At 47.1% G+C, this 19,176-nt stretch overlaps 1 protein-coding gene across 1 annotated transcript; it reads left to right on the forward strand.

Annotated features, from left to right (window-relative positions):
* Window positions 1-1,822: 1,822 nt before the first annotated feature.
* Window positions 1,823-18,287, forward strand: CFAP53 (cilia and flagella associated protein 53). The gene is made up of 10 exons (XM_063180702.1): window positions 1,823-1,927; window positions 3,380-3,595; window positions 4,732-4,853; window positions 5,839-6,015; window positions 11,620-11,923; window positions 14,701-14,919; window positions 15,909-16,125; window positions 16,302-16,315; window positions 16,576-16,673; window positions 18,065-18,287. Exons 1-10 carry the CDS (start codon window positions 1,823-1,825, stop codon window positions 18,285-18,287), a joined length of 1,695 nt encoding a protein of 564 aa, XP_063036772.1.
* The last annotated feature ends 889 nt before the right edge of the window (window positions 18,288-19,176 follow it).

The following is a 19,176-nucleotide window of genomic DNA, read 5'->3' on the forward strand; positions in this document are numbered from 1 at the left end:
CTGAAAAAAACTCCAAAGATTCCATTTCAAGCACTACCATGGTGGTAAACACATTCTCCAGTTTGTAAACCCTGTGTATCAAACTGCTGTATTTGACTGTGCAAGGATCACATTGTTGACACCAGAAGTAATTGCATGGGGTTTTAATTGGATGAGAACAAGCTTTACACCCAGGTTAAACATTGACCTTTCTTCTCTGGGATAATTTTTTTCAACTTGCTATCAGCCAAGCTAATGTGATTATGCACAAGAAAGCAAAGTTCTTGGCAGTGTATGTGTGGGTGTTCCAGAGCTTCAAAGCTTCAGCAACAGCTTTTTCCCACAACTCCTTTGTGGGCAATGAGCTTGAAGCAATCACTGATGCACAGCCAATGTTTTACTTCCCATTTTCCTCCAGCCCAGGCAGGTCTGGAGCCTGGCATCAGCAGGATGTGCTGCAGGAGGTCTCTGTGACAGTCCTGACCTGGGAGCTGTGGGTTCACTCCGCTCCATCACCTGTGGGCACAGAGAACCCATTCTTGTCATTAGTTCTATTTCACAGAGCCACAGAAGGGTTTGGGTTGGGAAAGACCTTGAAGCATATCCTGTTCCAGGCCCTGCCATGGGCAGGGACAGCTCCCACTGTCCCAGGCTGCTCCAAGCCCCATCCAGCCTGGCCTGGGGCACTGCCAGGGATCCAGGGGCAGCCACAGCTGCTCTGGGCACCCTGGGCCAGGGCCTGCCCACCCTCCCAGCCAGCAATTCCTAATTCCCAATGTGCCAGAATCTGTGCCTGCCCTCTGGCAGTGGGAGCCATTGCCCGGGTGCTGTCCCTGCCTGCCTTGTCCCCAGGGGCTGTGCAGCTCTCCTGGAGCCCCTGCAGGCCCTGGCAGGGGCTCTGAGGTGTCCCTGGAGCTTCTCTGGTGCAGCTGAACAGCCCCAGCTGTGCCAGGCTGGCTCCATAAGATAAGTCATTAACCTAAATCCTTTCCATTCCTGTGCCAGGCTATCCCCACTGATGCCCCAGCACTGGTACCTGGGGCTGCAGTCTGTGGTCCCTGACGCCGTGCGCGGTGGGGACGGGGCTCCTTGTGACTCTCTTCCGACTCAGGATATGTTATGATTCCATGATCAAAGAACACCCCTTCTTCAGAAACTTTTAGGTATTCCGCATTGTGCCACATGGGCGGCAGGGCTGCCCACAGAGTGCAGTGGCAGTGCAGGAGCTGAGGAGGCGCCGGGCTGTGGCTCGGGGTGCCGCGGTGTGATGGGTTCGGAATTACAGCGGCAGTGCTGGATCATCCTGAAGGTCTCTTCCAGCCCTGACAGTCCCCTGACCTCGGGACACCCCTCAGCGCCCCCGCCATGCCAGGACATCCCTCAGTGCCTCTGCCATGCCAGGACATCCCTCAGTGCCCCCGCCATGCCGGACACCCCTCAGCTCCCCCGCCATGCCGGGACACGCCTCAGTGTCCCCGCCATGCCAGGACACCCCTCACCGCCCCCAGCCGGCCGGGACACCCCTCAGCGCCTCCTCCATGCCAGGACATCCCTCAGCGCCCCTGCCATGCATCGGTACATAGCTGCTCAAGAAGACGGAGGGCCGGCGCTGCAGCATCCTCGACGGGAACGCTCCTGCTTGACCCGCGGGCTCCCATGCTTTAGGCCTTTTTATTATAATAAATGCTAAAGTCACTTTAGTACCGGGAGTGTGGTCCCGTTTTTAACACCGGGACACCTTCAGAACCCCATCCACGCTGGACACCCCTCAGCGCCCCCGCCGCCATGATGCCACTTCCGTCCCGCGCGCGTCCCCTCAGCAACGGCGGCGCTTCCATCCGCCATGGCGGCGCGGCCCCCGCCCCGTCCCCGGCCCCCTCACTGCTCTCACACACAGAGGCGCCGGGAGTTCACCGGCTGCGGGCCGCTGCCGGGCGAAGTGGCGGTGGTGAGGGGCCACACCGGGGCTGCTGTGCTCCAGGGAGCTGCGGGGACGTGGGGGTCGAGCCCCAGAGCGGGGCCGGCTGAAGCGGGACCCTCTGGGAGCAGCTGGGAGGGGTCCCGGAGAGCCCGGTGCTGTGTTTGAAGGTCCTGGGGAGCCCGGTGTTGTGTGAGAGCTCCCGGGGAGCCCGGTGCTGTGTTTGAAGGTCCTGGGGAGCCCCGTGTTGTGTGAGAGCTCCCGGGGAGCCCGGTGCTGTGTTTGAAGGTCCTGGGGAGCCCGGTGTTGTGTGAGAGCTCCTGGGGAGCCCGGTGCTGTGTTTGAAGGTCCTGGGGAGCCCGGTGCTGTGTGAGAGATCCCGGAGAGCCCGGTGCTGTGTTTGGGGGTCCCGGGGAGCCCGATGCTGTGTGAAGGGTCCTGGGGAGCCCGGTGTTGTGTTTGAGGGTCCCGGACAGCCCGGTGCTGTATTTGAAGGTCCCAGGGAGCCCAGTGCTGTATTTGAGTGTCCTGGGCAGCCCGGTGTTGTGTTTAAATGTCCCGGGGAACCTGGTGCCCTGTGAGGGGTCCTGGGGAGCCTGGTGTTGTGTTTGGGGGTCCCGGGGAACCTGGTGCCATGTGAGGGGTCCTGGGGAGCCCGGTGTTGTGTTTGGGGGTCCCGGGGAACCTGGTGCCCTGTGAGGGGTCCTGGGGAGCCCGGTGTTGTGTTTGGGGGTCCCGGGGAACCTGGTGCTGTGTGAGGAGTCCTTGGGAGCCTGGTGATCTTTTTGGGGGTCCTGGGGAGCCTGAAGCTATGGGGATGTAGGCAGGGCTTGTCTAATTTAAGAGGAATTTCTTCACAGAAAAGACATTCAGGCCTTGGAAGGGTCTGCCTAGGGAGGTGTTGGAGTCCCTATCCTTGGAGGGGTCCAAGGAAGGATGGGACATGGCACTCAGGGCCCTGGGCTGGGTGACAAGGTGGGGACTTGATGATCCTGGAGTTCTTTTCCAGCCTCAGTGATTCTGAGATTACCCCATAATTACTGTGAACTCATCATTTGGTATTAGGTACTTGCACAGTCATGAATTCAACTGAAAAACACTCAGACTTTTCACCCATGAATGTTTTGTGTTGGAAGGGACCTTAAAGCTCATCCAGTGCCACCCCCTGCCATGGGCAGGGACATTTTCCACTACCCCAGGTTGCTCCAAGCCCCATCCAGCCTGGCCTTGGACACTTCCAGGGATCCAGGAACAGCCACAGCTTCTCTGGGAAACCTGTGTGGGTGCCTCACCACCGTCACAAAGAAGAATTTTTTCCTACATTTAGCCTAAATTTCCCCTCTTTCACTCTGTACCCATTTCCCTTGTCCTGTCACTACAATTCCTGATGAAGTCCCTCTCTGGATTCACTGTGGGCCCCTTCACATCTTTGGAAGGGTGCTACGAGGTCTCCACGCTTTCTCCATTTCCTTTCTCTCGCAGCTAGCCAAGCCCACCAAGAGAGACCTGTTCGAAGAGACGATTTTGGCCGAGAGGGCGCTGGAGGAGGAGCAGCGTGAGTATGAACGTGACCTGCGGATGCTCCGCCACTACCGCAGTGTCTCCGACTGGCACAAGGGCGGCGAGGAGAAATGGATGCAGCGCGCCGCCGAGAGGAAGGTCCGGGCCACGCTGCAGCAGTACCTGAAGGAGGTCGAAGTGAGGAGAGAGAGGTAGCAAACAAGTAGCCAGTGCAGCGCCCCTGCTGTTTTCCGTGTGGGCTCAGAGAGCCCGGCACCAGTGACGTGCGTTCAAACACAGTAACCGTGTAGCTGAGGCGGCATTTGGAGCCTCCTGTCTGCCGCAGACAAGCGCAGAAGTAGTGGCATAGCCCTTTCATTGCTTGATTTTTAAAGAGATTGAAGAGTACCTTGATACAATCATAAAATGGTGGAATGGTTTGGGTTGGAAGGGACCTTAAAGCTCATCTTGTTTCAAGCACCCCGGCAGGGACACCTCCCGCCTGACCAGGTTGCTCCAAGCCTTGTCCCAGCTGGCCTGGAACACTTCCAAAGGTGGGGCACAGAGTCATAGAATTCCGGGGTGGATGGGCTCATCTAGTTCCATCCACCCTCTTGTGGGCATTCACAGTTTCTCTGGGTAGCAAAGTGTCAGAAATTCTCTCAGTTCAGTGTCACTGAGGGTTTTGTTGCTAATTCGTCAAGCTGATCTTTAGCTCCTACAAATAACACTTTGCAGCACAGTCAGCTGAAAAAATTAAAATTTTCCAGAAGTCCTTGAAAAATATTAAAGGTAAAGCACATTGCTGCCATGTAAAGAACATAATTATGCTGTACTGATCTTTGGAAAAAATATTGTGATTTAATTTCTCAGTTACTGTTTCATGTCAAGTGACTTTGTAGCTGTGAAGGTCATCAGTTTGGTTAGAAACTGTTTGGTTAGAAACTGTCCTGGTCTAATGCGCCTTCAGGGGAATTGCACATGGTTCCACAGAAGCACTGGGGTTAGAAGGAATCTCCTGAGATGATCTGGTCCAACCCTGGAGTCACGTGGAGCAGGGTGTCCAGGAGTGTGTATCCATTGGGTTTTGCTTGTCTCCACACATGGAGACTGAATCACCTCTGTGAGCATCGTGTCCAATATCTCACCTCACTCACAGTAAGAAGAAAAATAAATGTTTTCTTCTGTTCTTTGGAATTTCACGTGGTTTAATTTGTGGCCCCTTGTCCCACCACTGAGCACTGCTGAGGAGTAGATGTCTGTCTTTCCTGCATTCCCTCCCTTCAGGAGTTTAGGTGCATTGCTAAGATCCCTCTGTGCCTTCTCTTCTCCAGGCTGGAGAGTCCTGCTCTCTCAGGAGAGAAGGAACTTTAGGAGAGATGCTCCTGTTGGGAGGGGTGCTGCAGTCCCTCAGTGTCCCTCCACTGTCACCCTCTGCCGAGGCCGTGTCCTTGCGGTGCTGCAGCGCCTGGAGCTGGAGCCAGCGCTCCGCTGGAGTCTCAGCAGTGCCGGGAGGAAAGGTGCCCTCCCTGGGCCCGCTGGCAGTGCTGCTCCTCCCGCAGCCCAAGCTGCCAGTGGCTCTCTTTGCCACAAGGGTGCATCATTGGCCTGCGCTCAGTTCGGCTGCCGGGACCTCCCAGGGCCCTTTCTGCCGAGACACTGTGGTGTATTGGCTGAAATCAGTGATTTCTGGACTCTGCAGCCCCTGGTTTCTCACTGCTGGGATTAACAGAGAAGTACATTATGTTGTATTTAAAAACTGTCTATTTGACATAATTTTCTCATCAAAGATATTTCAGGATGAAGTGTTCTGCAGAGTGATGCAAAAATATCAAGAGGTCATTTGAGAGAAGATGCAATTATAGATGCATAGAGGAGGGAGGGCATCAGGGAAAGGTTTTTCTCCCAGAGAGTTGTGGGGAACTGACCAGGCTCCCCGAGGCTGCCAGAGCTCCCGGAGCCTTTGGACAGCACTGCTAGGGATGCCCAGGGTGGGATTGCTGGGGGGTCTGTAGGGTCAGGAGCTGGACTGGGTGATCCTTGGGGGTCCCTTCCATCTCAGGATATTAGTCTGTGGGTCTGTGCTGAAGGACAACCATAGCACAAAATCTAATTGTTATCAGCTGGTGACAAATGTAGTCTGAGAAACAGAATAATTTGATGAATGGGGAACTGAAGTCATAAAGCAACTTTGAAAGTGGGTTTGTAAGATCAGGAGTTTAGACTGTGCCTGACAGGATCACTCATGTTGTATTGTAAGATTCCCTTGATGGACACAAACATGAATGATCCCTGAGTTAAAATTTGATGTTCACTTCTCTGACATTTGTAAGAGGTGTTAAAAGGAGCCCAGTACCCACTTTCTGTTAATAGCAGAGACAAAAACTTTGTCCTTTGACTGAGGGATTGATTTAGCCTTTATTCAAATGTTTTCATTACAGGCTCCGTGACTTTCTGGAGGCAGAGGAGAGCAGGCACCTTGCTGAGGTGAATGCACTTGATGAGGAAAAGGCACAGCAGAAAGAAGCAAACTTGAAGGAACAAGCAAAATTACTGAAGGAGAAGAGGGAGCAAGAGAGACTGCAAGTTGTGGCTGAAAAACGAGAGCAACAGTTCAGGTATTGCCATAAAAATATCTTATAAAAGAGAATTTGCCCAAAGTAAATATATAGGGACATTTTAAAAAGAAGATGGCAACAATAAATGGAGGAAGGAAAGATGAAAGTGGTTGAAACAGTAAGACAGAAAAAATCAGAGTACTTAATTCTTGCAAGTGTAGTGTGTCCTTCTTGTTGCACATAAGCATCCCTGCATTTCCACCTGCCAAGTCAACCCTTTTTGTAATTCCTGTTCCAGCTTTATACTGTTGGAGTGAACAGGCTGCAGGGAAGGTTAATTTGGCCTAAATCAAGCTGACTAAGATAATATGTCAGTAAAGATTCCTGAAATGTAAGATTGTCCAAACAGACAGTGTTTTTTATTGAATGCATACTCTTCAAGAGTAGCAGCTGCAGCTAAGGGTTTAATGCAGCCTGAAGTTCTGTGCCAAGTCTTCCTGACTGAAAGCAGTAACTTGCAGGTACTTACTAGGACCTGAGGCTTTGGCATGAAGTCTGCCTTGTCCCATTCTTGTAAATCTGGTTTTCCGAGGGAGGGATGAAAGAAAAAATAATAATGTTATTTGATTGTGATTATTTCAAGTGTCTTTCCCAGTCTTTCAAGTGTCTTTCACGGTACTGTGAAATCTACAACACCTGCTTCTCAGTGTGCCCAGGCTGGGGATAAAAATCAACATTGGCTCTTACTTGTGCATAAACACTAATTAACTAATTCCACAGGTAAATATTTGTTAAAATGTGCTGTTTATTGACTTGGACAGGTGTTAGAACTTCACATGGTGGTTTGAAAATGTGGCCCTTGACTTTGCAGCTTCTGGTTTGTTCTCTATCTATCACACAAAGTGATCAAAACTCACTTTTAAAATAGTCTGGAGGGGGTGCTGCTGGAGTGCTTTTTATTTTGTACTTGTAGCTTGTTTTACACACCAGGGAGATGTTACCTAAAGGCAGATAAGTCTTAGTAGTGGTAACTTTATATTCACTGGGAATCTGCATTCCTGTTCTATTCAAAACTTCACCAAAATCAGGACAGTTACAGGAACCTAAAGTCAGTCCCAAACAGGCTTATCCTGCCCTGTCAGCTGAGCTGCACCCCAGCCTCTACTGACTTTAATTAGGTTCTCATTGATCAGAGTGGGAATTTAGCACACATGCAGATTCCTGTTCAGGTGTCTAATTTTAGATATTTTAATTGCAAAATGAATCACGCCACTGAACTCCATCATCTGGTGACACATACTTGAACTTCCATGCTGTAGTTGCCTGTCCTAATGTCTCAGGTCCTTTGTCTTCCTTGTAGCCCTGTTGATCTATGGCTCACTCAGTCTCATGGGAATATTTCATCCTATATTGTCCTTTTACCTTTCCCACTCTGCTCTGGGATCTAAGCCATATTCACACCACACAGCATCCTGTTAAAAGGTGTTGTTGAAGCTTTATTGTTGGTGTTCTGCTGGCTGCATGTTTCAGAGAATTGAGAGGCAGTGAAACCATCTCTCCTCACAGCTGTTGTGAGTGGCAGTCTTGGTGTATCTGCATCTATTTGTCTTGTTTAAGGAGTCCCAGGTATGCTTTTTTTTAGCTGTTAGTTGTTACTCCTCCTCCTAAACCATCCTGGTCCAGGCAGAGATGAGGGAGCAGGATTTTCTGCTCAGGAGACCAACACTTACTGAAAATTCACAAGCAGGAGTCTGTAATTGTGTCATAGCCTGTCCTCTGGAGTAATGGTCTCCAATCCTCTGACTGCACACCCCTGGATGTAAAAACTTTTAACATTCACCCCAAAATGTTTATTTATCAATTATATAAATATGTAATAATATACTGTACTGATATATTGTGTACATTATAAAACATATGCACAAATAGAAATTAAAAAGGATGAGGTAAAGATTAAATAAATGCCATTTTTTACTTTTTAATGTTATTTATCAATGGTATAAAACATATTCTCTTCCTGCACACCTGCCCCCCTTTGGAGATGATCACTCCAGGGCACACCCAGGAGCCCTGGAAAGTAGCAGGTGGATACACATGTGATTTTCTGTTTCTCTTTGCCTGTGGATTTTCAACTCTTTTGAATATCTTTCTGAAACCTGATACAGACTAATTTGTATTTCCTGTAACTCCAAGCAAGGTGCTCCTGGCGTGGATTCTCAAACCTTGAGGTATAGGAGCACCTACCCTGTCAGACATTATTCCAGAGCATTTTTTATTTTTTATGGCTGGTTGCCATGGCCTGAGGGTACAGGTGTAACAGCTTCTCAGTAGTAATGTTAACCAGGAGGCGTCCTTTGTCACAAGGTGACAGAGGGGACAAGGCTTGGACCATGGGAATCCCGCTGGAATTCATTTTCAGGGAGGGCTACACCTTGTCTGAGAAGAGACTCAGCCAGTGCTAGCCTGAGGGCATGTTCATCATTGGTAACTTAAAAGAAAACTGCAATGTCTTAAAATTTGCATAAAACACAGATCACATCCTCTTTTTTGTGGTAACATCAGAAGCATCCATATGGGGTATGATGTTATCCCAGCAACATTGTGCTGCAGCCATAAAATGAATGAATAACTGGGGAGGTTCCGTCTTTGGGAGGTAGCCACATCCAGGCACAGTTTTAATCTTAAGAAGCTTAGGACAGCAAAGTGAGGAAGAAAACCTGCCATCTGGGGGAGCAGATGTTTATGGGTTGGTGTAAAAGCTGCTTTGGGGGAATTATTTTGATGAAATCAAGCAATTACAGGGTTATTTTATATTAAAATTCTAACAATGCTGAACATAATTAACTTCTACTCCCCTGTGGGAATTCAATAAATATCAGATTAGTTTATAATCACAGAAAAGAATAACTAGTTCTTTATTCCTTCAATGCTGAGAGAACCTTGAACCCATTGTGTTAAGGTAATACAGTGATTGATAATTGTCAGATGTAGAATCTTAATTATAGCAAGATTTAGAGTCTTAATAATAGCATGTTTCCCTCACAACATTTGAGAAATATGTTTTTCATGAAGACTAATTAGTGTTGTGGTCTTTCATCGCCACTAACTCCCGCCCAGGAGATGAAAGATAGATTCCAGTGGTGAAATGTAAGAAAACCATCAATGACGTAGTACGTTTGATGACCTGCTGGGAGCAGGGGTGCTCCTTGGAACGCGCCATGGCTCATCCCTGTGCTGCTCTCTGCTATTATTGCTGGGTTAAACAGTGGTCAGGAGGTTCCTGTCTCGTCCAAGAGGTAAAACAACCATCCCTTTTCACCAGTCTGCACTGGCACTGAACTACAGCATCTCATCATGGAATGGTTTGGATTGGAAGGGGCCTTCAAAGTCATCTTTATTGTGGGCAGGGACACCTCCCACCATCCCAGGCTGCTCCAAGCCCCATCCAGCCTGGCCTGGGGCACTGCCAGGGATCCAGGGGCAGCCACAGCTGCTCTGGGCACCCTGGGCCAGGGCCTGCCCGCCCTCCCAGCCAGCAATTCCTAATTCCCAATGTGCCAGAATCTGTGCCTGCCCTCTGGCAGTGGGAGCCATTGCCTGGGTGCTGTCCCTGCCTGCCTTGTCCCCAGGGGCTGTGCAGCTCTCCTGGAGCCCCTGGAGGCCCTGGCAGGGGCTCTGAGGTGTCCCTGGAGCTTCTCTGGTGCAGCTGAGCAGCCCCAGCTGTGCCAGGCTGGCTCCAGAGCAGAGGGGCTCCAGCCCTGGCAGCAGCTCCGTGGCCTCCTCTGCACTGGCTGCAGCAGCTCCAGCTCCTTGTGCTGCTGGAGCCAGGGCTGGGGCAGCTCTGCAGGTGGGCTCTCACCTGAGCCCAGGGGCACAGGGGCAGGATCCCCCTGCCCTGCTGCCCACGCTGGGGATCAGCCCAGGGCAGGGGGTTCAGCCTGGGGCAGTTTCAACAAAGAGCAAGCAGAATGGAAATGTTTTCACAGCAGTGCTGCCCCTTTTGCTGTTTGTGTCAGTGCCCTTCACCTTTCAGCATAGGCTCCATGGCACTTGGCTTTAGCCAAGAGGATGAACAGAGAGATTTCCTTGTCCCCAGGGAAATGTGAGGCAGTGACTGTTGAATGGCAGCAGGGAGAAAATGTGGTGAGACCTCTGCTCTGAAAATTAAATAACTACCCTGATATGGAGATTGGTAATAGCATTGAGGTAATTGCCTGATGAATATTTAATATTTTTTTACACAGGATAGTCAGCTAAAGCTTGTGTAGTGTCATAGTATTTCTCATTGCCCAGGTAACTGCTGCTGCTGTCAAGTTGTTCATGATTCAGGCTGTGATATCTTCCGTGAATTCCTAAACACCTTTGCAATAATCTGCATAGATAGTTTCATTCAGCATGAAATTGTGAGATATCTTTTCACTTCGCAGCATTCACATGTGTCTGTCACACATCCTCAGACTTGTACATCCTTCACACTTGCTGGTCTTCACCTTTGTCTGCCAGTTTCACATTCTGACTTAATGAAAATCTATATCCTGTTTATAGAACAGAATTAAAGTGCCTGCAGATTGTTCAAATTAAATAATGTTTTATGGCATGTGTTGATCTCAACAGTGCTTTGTTTGCAAAAGTAAAAGCGGGATCTGCAATTAGAGTAGTGTTCTTCAACTGAAGATAAATTACCTCTTTATATGCAACTCAGTTGCAGAGAGTAAATGAAAATTGAAAGCTGCATTACTTGTTTGACTTTCTACTTTCTCCAGGTTTTTATTGTGACTTGTCTGAATTATCCCATAGAACTTGACTTTAAAAATTAATAAATTTCTAGTGGTTCCTGCTCAACCGTGTAACCCACATTTCCACTGTCACAGTATTTTCTGAATATGAATGAGCTTTCAGGTGACTTACCAACCTATTCTGTCTTCGTTTGAATAGAGACCAACCTACATGTTTGAATAAGTGTAGCATGCATATGTTTTATATGTTAATAAAAGGTATATATGCACATAACCCCCTACGTCCCAGCTATATGTAGAGTACACATTGTGTATGCAATGTGTGGATGCATTGTATGTTCATTTACACTCACAGAATATCCCAAGCTGGAAGGGACCCCCAAGGATCACCTTGGAAGGGACCCCCAAGGATCCCCCAGCCCAGCCGCTGCCCTGCACAGACCCCAGCAATCCCACCCTGGGCATCCCTGGCAGCGCTGTCCAAAGGCTCCTGGAGCTCTGCAGGCTCGGGGCTGTGCCCATCCCTGGGGAGCCTGGGCAGGGCCAGCACCCTCTGGGGCAGAGCCTTTCCCTGAGATCCCACCCAAACCCCCTGGAACAGCTCCAGCCATTCTCTCTGGGTCCTGTCCCTGTCACAGGGAGCAGAGATCACTGCTGCCTCTTCCCTTCCCCTTGTGAAGAAGTTGATTCAGGCCTTTTTTACAAATTCAAATCCTTCAGCTCATTAATGTCAAAACCTCCATCAAATCAGGCTCTCTGTGGTTCCTTAGGTTCCACAAGGAATCAGTGCCAGACCAGGCATATAACTGGTGTCTGGGGTTGCTGTATTTTGAGCAGTGATGAGCTGAGAGCCTTCATTCACCACACACCTCCAGACCTGCTTATTGTTTTGAGACTTTTTAAAAAAAACTTTTACGTTGCCTTCCAGAAACCGATGTCACGAGTATCGCGAACACTGTAAAAAACTGAGTGAGAAGGAGCTGGTTGACTGCCAGCTGGCCCAGCAGGCTCTGAAGGAGATGCTGAAAGAGGAAGAGAAGATGCAGGAGCGGGAGTTGGAAGAGATTTGTGAGAAGGAGCTGCTGGCTAAGGACCAGGAAGCGGAGCTGAAGGCGCAGGAGGCGGCAGCGCGGATCCGGGAGATGGTGGATGTGCTCGATGCCCAGGTGGCCGTGCATGCCGCTCGCAGGGAGGAGAAGAAGCAGGAGATCAGACAGGAGGCTGAAAGGATGGTAATTTCCACAGTGCTCTGCACTCAGGCTTGGGCAGAAGGCCCTTCTAATGATAGGCTTACTAGACATTTAAACTAATCCATACCTTATTTGTATCTTTACTGATACCATTAGTATCTGAGCCTGTGCTGCTGAGCTAAGCCTCTTTTCAGAGCTGTGGCAAAGGCATTCCCTTTTACAGAGGGAAATACTTCTTTTGAAAGTCAGCATTCTAAAGGGTTTTGGCACTCAGTCTCTCAGAGGTGCTGTGGGAAATGGAAACATTTTAAAGCTTTTGCCAAATACCTTTGTTGCTTTTTGATTTCCAGTTTCCTGGAGGATAGCGACGAATCTTGTTTCCCAGCTGAAATATTTATTTTATATATATTTTTTAAAGCAAATTAGCAAGCAGCACTTAAGCTCTCTTGCCTGTTAGACCTGCCTGCTGTTGAGCTCACATCACAGGAGGCATTTGGCTACCTTGGCCCAACTGCTCAGCCAGTACCTTCTATTTTCATCATCCTTATCCATCTCTCCTGCTGTAGTTTTGCTGGCTTTAGTGTGGCTTGCTAGTTCAGTATTCTATGTTGACTTTGACTTATGGGAGGCTATTTAGCTCAGACTCAATCTTCATTTTGCAGCTGTTTACATGTAGAGGCTGAATGATCACTCAGGATACTCTGTTAGACACTGGAAGCTGGTGCTGGCATCATATATGCTTCCCCATTTTATAAAAATGAGACAGTAATGAATCTAAAGCTCTGAAAATGCTGGCTGTGAAAATATTCCAAGCTAGACTAATGTTTTGCTTATTTAAAAACATGTAGAACAGAATTATTTTCTTGTAACAACTTCTAAGGCACTGCCAAACTTCCCAGGCAAAGAATGCTGTTCCTTAACTGGCCTTTTCAGAAAAGCACTATTAGGATAGAAGGCTCTGCATCTTCCCCTGGAGACAGCAGCCTGGGGCTCTGTCAAGGAGATACATTTCTAGTGAAGTGGTTGAGTCTCTGAAAAAAAAGAGCTTTCTTTGAAGGAGAGTTTCTGTATGGAAAATGCAATACAATCCATTCTCAGCAGAGTGGCAGATGGTCTCATTACAAGTTTTTCATTGCAGGCTGGTAGCCCCTAATGACCAGGAGTTTCATCTGGGTGAATGGGCAGCTAAGTGTGCATAAAGGTTTCTCCTGGCCATTGCTATAAAAATAGAATATTTAGTGAAGGAAAACTTGCACCTTTGGCAGGGTAGACCACATGTGTGCACCAGGATATCTCAGAAGTGGATGACAAAACAGGGACAGCAATTTTTGCTTTAGCTACATTACCTACATTAGCTGCCCTCCTTCTTTGTCCTATTTGTGCCTTAAAGAATTGTGATTTCTTGGAAAGTGATTGACTTCATGTTATCCCGACTGTAGTGTCAAGAATTTCTTGTGTGCCATAGCACTTTGATCCTGGCTTGCAGAAGGGTGGTTGGTAAACACTCCTTTGCACATTTGTGACATTGTGTTACCCCAGTGAACAGTCTTTCATGGATCCCATCCTTGGCTGCTCTCACACAGCTTCACTGATGTCAGAATTCATCCAGAGACAGATGCCAGCTTGCACAGCTGACTGCTAACTATTTCTGCTTTCTTTCCACCTTTGCTGTTCAAAGCTTTGGATTTCTAATGCTGTTCCTCAAATTATATATATATATTGAGTTTCAAAGCTGTTTCACCAGCTTCTGAAAGTGAATTTGACAGTTCAGGCAGTTATAAAGTCAGCTTTGGCTCTGGAATACTGCAAGAACCCGTGGGTGCTTTATGTCCAGAATAAAAAGGGATATTTGTTAGGGAGTGCAGCTTCTCCTTCCCTATGGAAAGATTAGACATGCTGTTTATGACAAATCTGCTAAGGCATTTTTAAAGACTCCTTCACATTACAAAAGAGACATTTAATTTAAAAACAGGTTAACAAAAAAGTGTGTGCCTTAGAGACAGCTGAAGCATGATTTCTGAGATAATACAGTGCTAATGATGGTCACGCACTGTGTTATGACTATATTTCAGTGCAGTTGTGCTTATACACTTATTCAGTTGTCCAGAAATTATGCTTATGAATTACTTAATGATGCTACTTTTGAAATTTTTTTGTGGCTAAATAATCTTGAATACACAAATACTTATTTGATCTCAAATACGCATTTCTGATCTGTCATTGTTTCTTTTTTAAGAACTTAGTTTCACTGCACGTTTTTTCAATATAAGGTGGAATATAAAATTCTTTCCAATACGAAGTGGGATGATTTGAAACCATGAAAATTCAGTAAGTGCCCATCAGAACACAAAGATACAATCACTGACTTGTAGCCGCCTTATGACTGGTAGAGATGCTGTGCTCTGAACACCCAACACAGGCAGAGGACACATAATATCTACAGAAAAAGCAGGAACACATGGCCCTGTTATTTGTCAGTGCTTATGGCTGTGTATGAACACCTGGATATAGATCAAAAATGCTGCAATGATATTGATTTCCCTAAAGAGATTACTCTGTCTATCTGTCTGAAACATTTGTAAAATACCAGGCACAATCCCGTTTTTATATTGAATTGCATGTGATGGTTACCGATAAAAATCCTGAATTCTAGTGAAAGATATGCTAAAATGTTCAGGCTTTACCAGATCCAGTGGATGACACTAATTCTGTGTTGCCAGCAAGGCTTTCTCTTCACTATTGCAATAAACTAACTATAGACAGCACTTAATTTGAAGTTACACAGTGATTTTACAAGCTGGCTGCTTTTATCCGTGTAGGAAAAAGAGCTGCACCAGTTCAGGAAAGAAAATGAAGACCTTGAGAGGAAGAAGCTGTATCAGCAGAAGAAATGCAGGGAGGTGTTGCTCAAAGCAGTGCAGGACAGGCAGAAGCATCTTGATGCAGAAAAACAAATTCAACTTGCCGAAGAGAAGGCGGCCTTGGAAAATGATTTGGAGGACACCGACATGGAATATGAGAAGATAAGAAATAAAAAAGTAAGGTGTTTCATGGTGAGCTTGTGGGGCAATACCTCATGTAGACCAGTTCTGTGGCCCTGTGAGCTGCACAGGGTAACAGAGAGCAGACACAAGCCCTTCTCCCTGAATGAGATAATTCTTTTGTTGAGCAGCCTGCTGCCTCTCCTCCTGCCAGCACCCTGCAGCTCTGCAGAAGCCCATTAGCTGTTAAAACCACAGCACTTTAAAGCCTGCTTTGCAATCAGCAAGGCTACCAGGCTGGATAAATGAAGTGGGGGCTCTCAGGAAGTCCTGGAATTCTGTCCCTCCATGCTGATTTCATTGTGTATAAATCACCTGAGCTTTATCATCTTTACACTGCACGGACATAATAGAGGCTGAAAAACTATTTTTTGTTTCATGGACCTGATGTAGCAAGTATTTGTAACTGCAGAAGAAAGGAAATATTTAACTTATTGTAATTAATGAATACTAAAAAAAATTACATTTTTTAAAAACATTATGTAGATAGATGCAAACTCTTATGTTTTATTTCTTGGAGATGCAGTGAATCAGTGGATGTGTCTGTTCATTTCCTGAAGTTAAAACAAGTAGATTGTCCAACTTTAGCATGCAAACGAGTCTAGGGTATTCAGGACACAGGAGAGAGGTGGTTAGGAAAGTTGTATCAATTCAATGTTAGACCTTGCTGCAGAATTACAGGAGGTAATATATATTATATTATATTACATTATTATATTTAATGCGGGTGATCCTGGAGTAGCCTGGTCAGCTGTGGAAAGTCTGTAAAATGGGTGTGTTGTAGGCAGCTGAGCTGCTGTGGGTAAAGGGATCACTCTGTATTTGCCTGGTAGAGGATTCTGAGCAGTTCTTTCCCGTGTCAGGTTTTGGAAGGGTCTCTGGGCTCCCAGCTCCCACAGTGGCTGTGAACCACCACTTTTTGTCAGGGTTTGAAAGGCTTTTTTGAACTAATGTACTCATATCTGCAAATGTCTGTGTGTTTGCAGCAAACGCTGTTGAAGGAGCAACTTTCTTACCTGGATCATCTGGCTGAACAGCTGAGGAAGGAGAAGGAGCAAGAAAGAGAGGATGAGCAGATCTTCAAGGAAGAGAGAGATAAGATTTGGGCCGAGAGGGTTGAGAAACAGAAACGAGAGAGGGAAGCTCGGTTTCACACGCTGAGAGATGTCCTGATCGCACGGCAGACGCAGGTGGAGGAGAAGTGTAAGTGGTTGGACACACATCTGGGCAGAGGCAGCTCAACACCCTGCTGCTGGGAACAGCATTGCTGGGAACACTGTGTGACAGAGTGGACAGCAATGTGACCCTCCCTGAGCCTCTTCCCAAAATGCACTCCTACAGGCATTCCTTGCACTAATTCCCCATTGCCATCCCCACAGCAAAGCCTGGTAAAGTGAGGATTGCATGGGCAAACGGTCATTGCTATTAATTATATTATTGTGAAGCCCTGAATGTGAAATCTATCCAGGTCTGAGTGGATGAAAAATAAATAAGCTGGGAATACACTTGCTGTTGTTTGTGTGGCACTTCAGAAACAACAAAACTCAAACCTATTATTTAGGCTACTTAGCCCAAATGCAGTCTCACTGGCCCTTCAAGCTCAGCAGAGCTGTTACCTTCTAAAAGGATTTCTGGTTTTGTTTTCCAGTGCAGAAAAAAGAAGAAAGGAAAATAGAGATTGCTAAAGAGAAGAAGGCAATGGCTGAAGCAGTCAGAAAATTTGAATATGAGGAGGAAGAAGAACGTAAAAGGTACTTTTCTTCTATGTCATCAGGTCATTTCTTTGCAGACCAATCTTTTAAACTTGTGAGAGAGCTGATTATTGTTTTCTGATACCTCTAGAGCACTGGGTGGACTTCTTTCTATTTAGAGGAGATTTTTCACCATGTACCTTATCAGTTCCAAACTGCCCAAGAGCAGACTTGTGATGCTGCAGCTGGTATTAAGTCATTAATTCTGACCTCAGAAGGTAGTGGTACATATCCTTGTGTAGGTGTTTTTAATCATCATGTGACTTACATCAATCAAATTTCCTAAGCACATCCCCTCATACTGTGAGTTGTTGTTACAAGTGACTGGGGAGGAGGGTTAATGAAAGGTTTGTTTGTTCCTGCCCCAGGAGAGCAAGTGTGTCCGGGCTTATTGCTAAACCCCACCCACAGACATCCCCTGAACGATCTTGTGTCAGCCACCAGAACACCCGGCTGCAGCACGTAACCCCGGCTGCACAGGGCTCTCCCTAGTGCCTCTGGATGAGCAGAGCCTTACACGCAGTAGCTGAAATGTTCCTCTGGGTGTCATGCAAAGCCTTGGGCAAAGGGCTTTATCTCACTCACTCTCCTTTTGTACTCCTGCCCTTTCTCCTCTCCTGCCCGTGGGATACGAGTAGCTCCTTCCCGAGCCGGTGTCTGTTGTGTTCTCTGAGGGCTGTATTGGGAACAATCTCCTGGCTGTGGCAGAAGTGTCACCCTTGTGAAGGAAACGCGCTGGGCTCCAGCTGGGATATGCTCCACTTAGCAGAGATGGCACTCAGCAGTGTCAGGAAGGGTTTGTGGCTCAGCTCTGTTGAGTTAGCGCACAAGTGCTGACTACTCTGCTGGCATTCAAGTGTCTGACTCCTGCTCCAGAAGGGCCTGAGCACGTAAGGCTTCCTCTGCTTCTCCAGAGGGGCCTGAAAGCAGCACACGAGTCCTGAGGTGCAGTGGAAGATTGATTTCTCCTGACAGCCACTTGCAGCAATATCAGTGCAGCAGGGGGTTGTTCTCAGCAGGAGGGTGAGGGTGGGTGTCAGCAGCAGCAGGAGCCCGAGCCAGGGATGGACTGAGACCCAGCACCCCCATCCTCTATCCTCTCACCACGGCTGGGAGGGCATGCTGATTACAGGGAGTTGTTCTTTCCCTCTTTCTGATAAAACACCAGTTTTACAGTCTGCTTTTTAGGACACAACAGAGTACAGTTAACTCTCTGCAGAACATAAGGTTAGCACGCAGCGTTTGGTAAATAGTGGCAGTTATTTACTGCTAAAAGGAGCTTTGAATGGTTCTTTGGTCTAAGCTCGAATGCTAGCAGATTACATAATAATAATAATGTTTATCCTTTTTACACACACTGCTTAAATAACCTATTCATTTGGCATTTCCAGAAAAGCACAGAAGGCCAAAGAGTACAGAGACCAGCTCACAGCTCAAATTGCCTATCAACAGTTGCTCCAAAAAGCTGAAGAAGAGAAGAGGAAGAAAGAAGAAGAATCAAATATGGAAGCAGAGAGACAGTACCAAGAACAGATACAGTTCATTCAGTCAATGACCTACAAGTTTGAAGTAAAGCCCCCCACTGCAGAAAAGGCACTAAGGCCTGCCTCTTAAGGGCGTCTCTTACTTTGGTATTTTAGCTCACTCAGTTGCCTTTTAAAACATTTTCTTAGGATGCTTATGCTTGACTTGAGTTGGAAGAACTCTCTCCACTGTGATACTCAAAACATTTAATTGGGAATTATAAGAAACATAGTATTTTAAAGTTTATTTTTTCCCCCATGGTTTTTTTTTTTTACAAATCTGATCCAATCCAAAGTGCTTGACATTTTAATTCAAGAATACTGTCTGCCCTCTACAACATAATGGTGTATTATTGTGACATGAATAAAGCACAGGTATTCTTTTTAATCTGCAAAAAGAAAGCATGTAGAAAACTTTCAGTAAACCTTTATTAAAATGCCTTTTAAACTAAAACATTTGCAAAAATATTTTGTTTGTATTTAGATACCAAGTATAAAACTCTGAATGTATTTTACTGTGGGGTGAACATTAAAAAACTGATATTCTTTTGCAAGATTCTGGTGTCTGTTGAATGATCTGTGGAATAGTGGATCTCAAGTCTGTGAGTCCTCTGATTGGGCAGAATTAAGTCTGCGGGGCTGAAGTTAGAGGTGTCTTGTAAAGAGGTTTATTCTCTGTAATTTTCTCTACAATGACACCTCTGCCTCTCTGGGTTTCCTTGGATCACCACACCGAACACATGGAATGGGGGCAGGAGCACACCATAATTAAGACAGCAGCACAGAAGCTGGCTGGATGTCCCCAGGGAGGTGCTGGTGGCAGTGGGGAGCAGGGACACCTCGCTGGCCGCTCTGTCCCCACACCAGCCTGGCCCTGCTGCAGGAGGAGCAGTGGGTACACGAGGAGCATGGCTAGGGGTGACCCAGCTGCTCCCCACCGGGCTGCCCCTGACCTGCTCCTTGCTATGTATTTCTTTAGT

Source organism: Melospiza melodia, chromosome Z (genome assembly GCF_035770615.1).
Source record: "Melospiza melodia melodia isolate bMelMel2 chromosome Z, bMelMel2.pri, whole genome shotgun sequence".
NCBI classification, from domain to species: Eukaryota; Metazoa; Chordata; class Aves; order Passeriformes; family Passerellidae; genus Melospiza; species Melospiza melodia.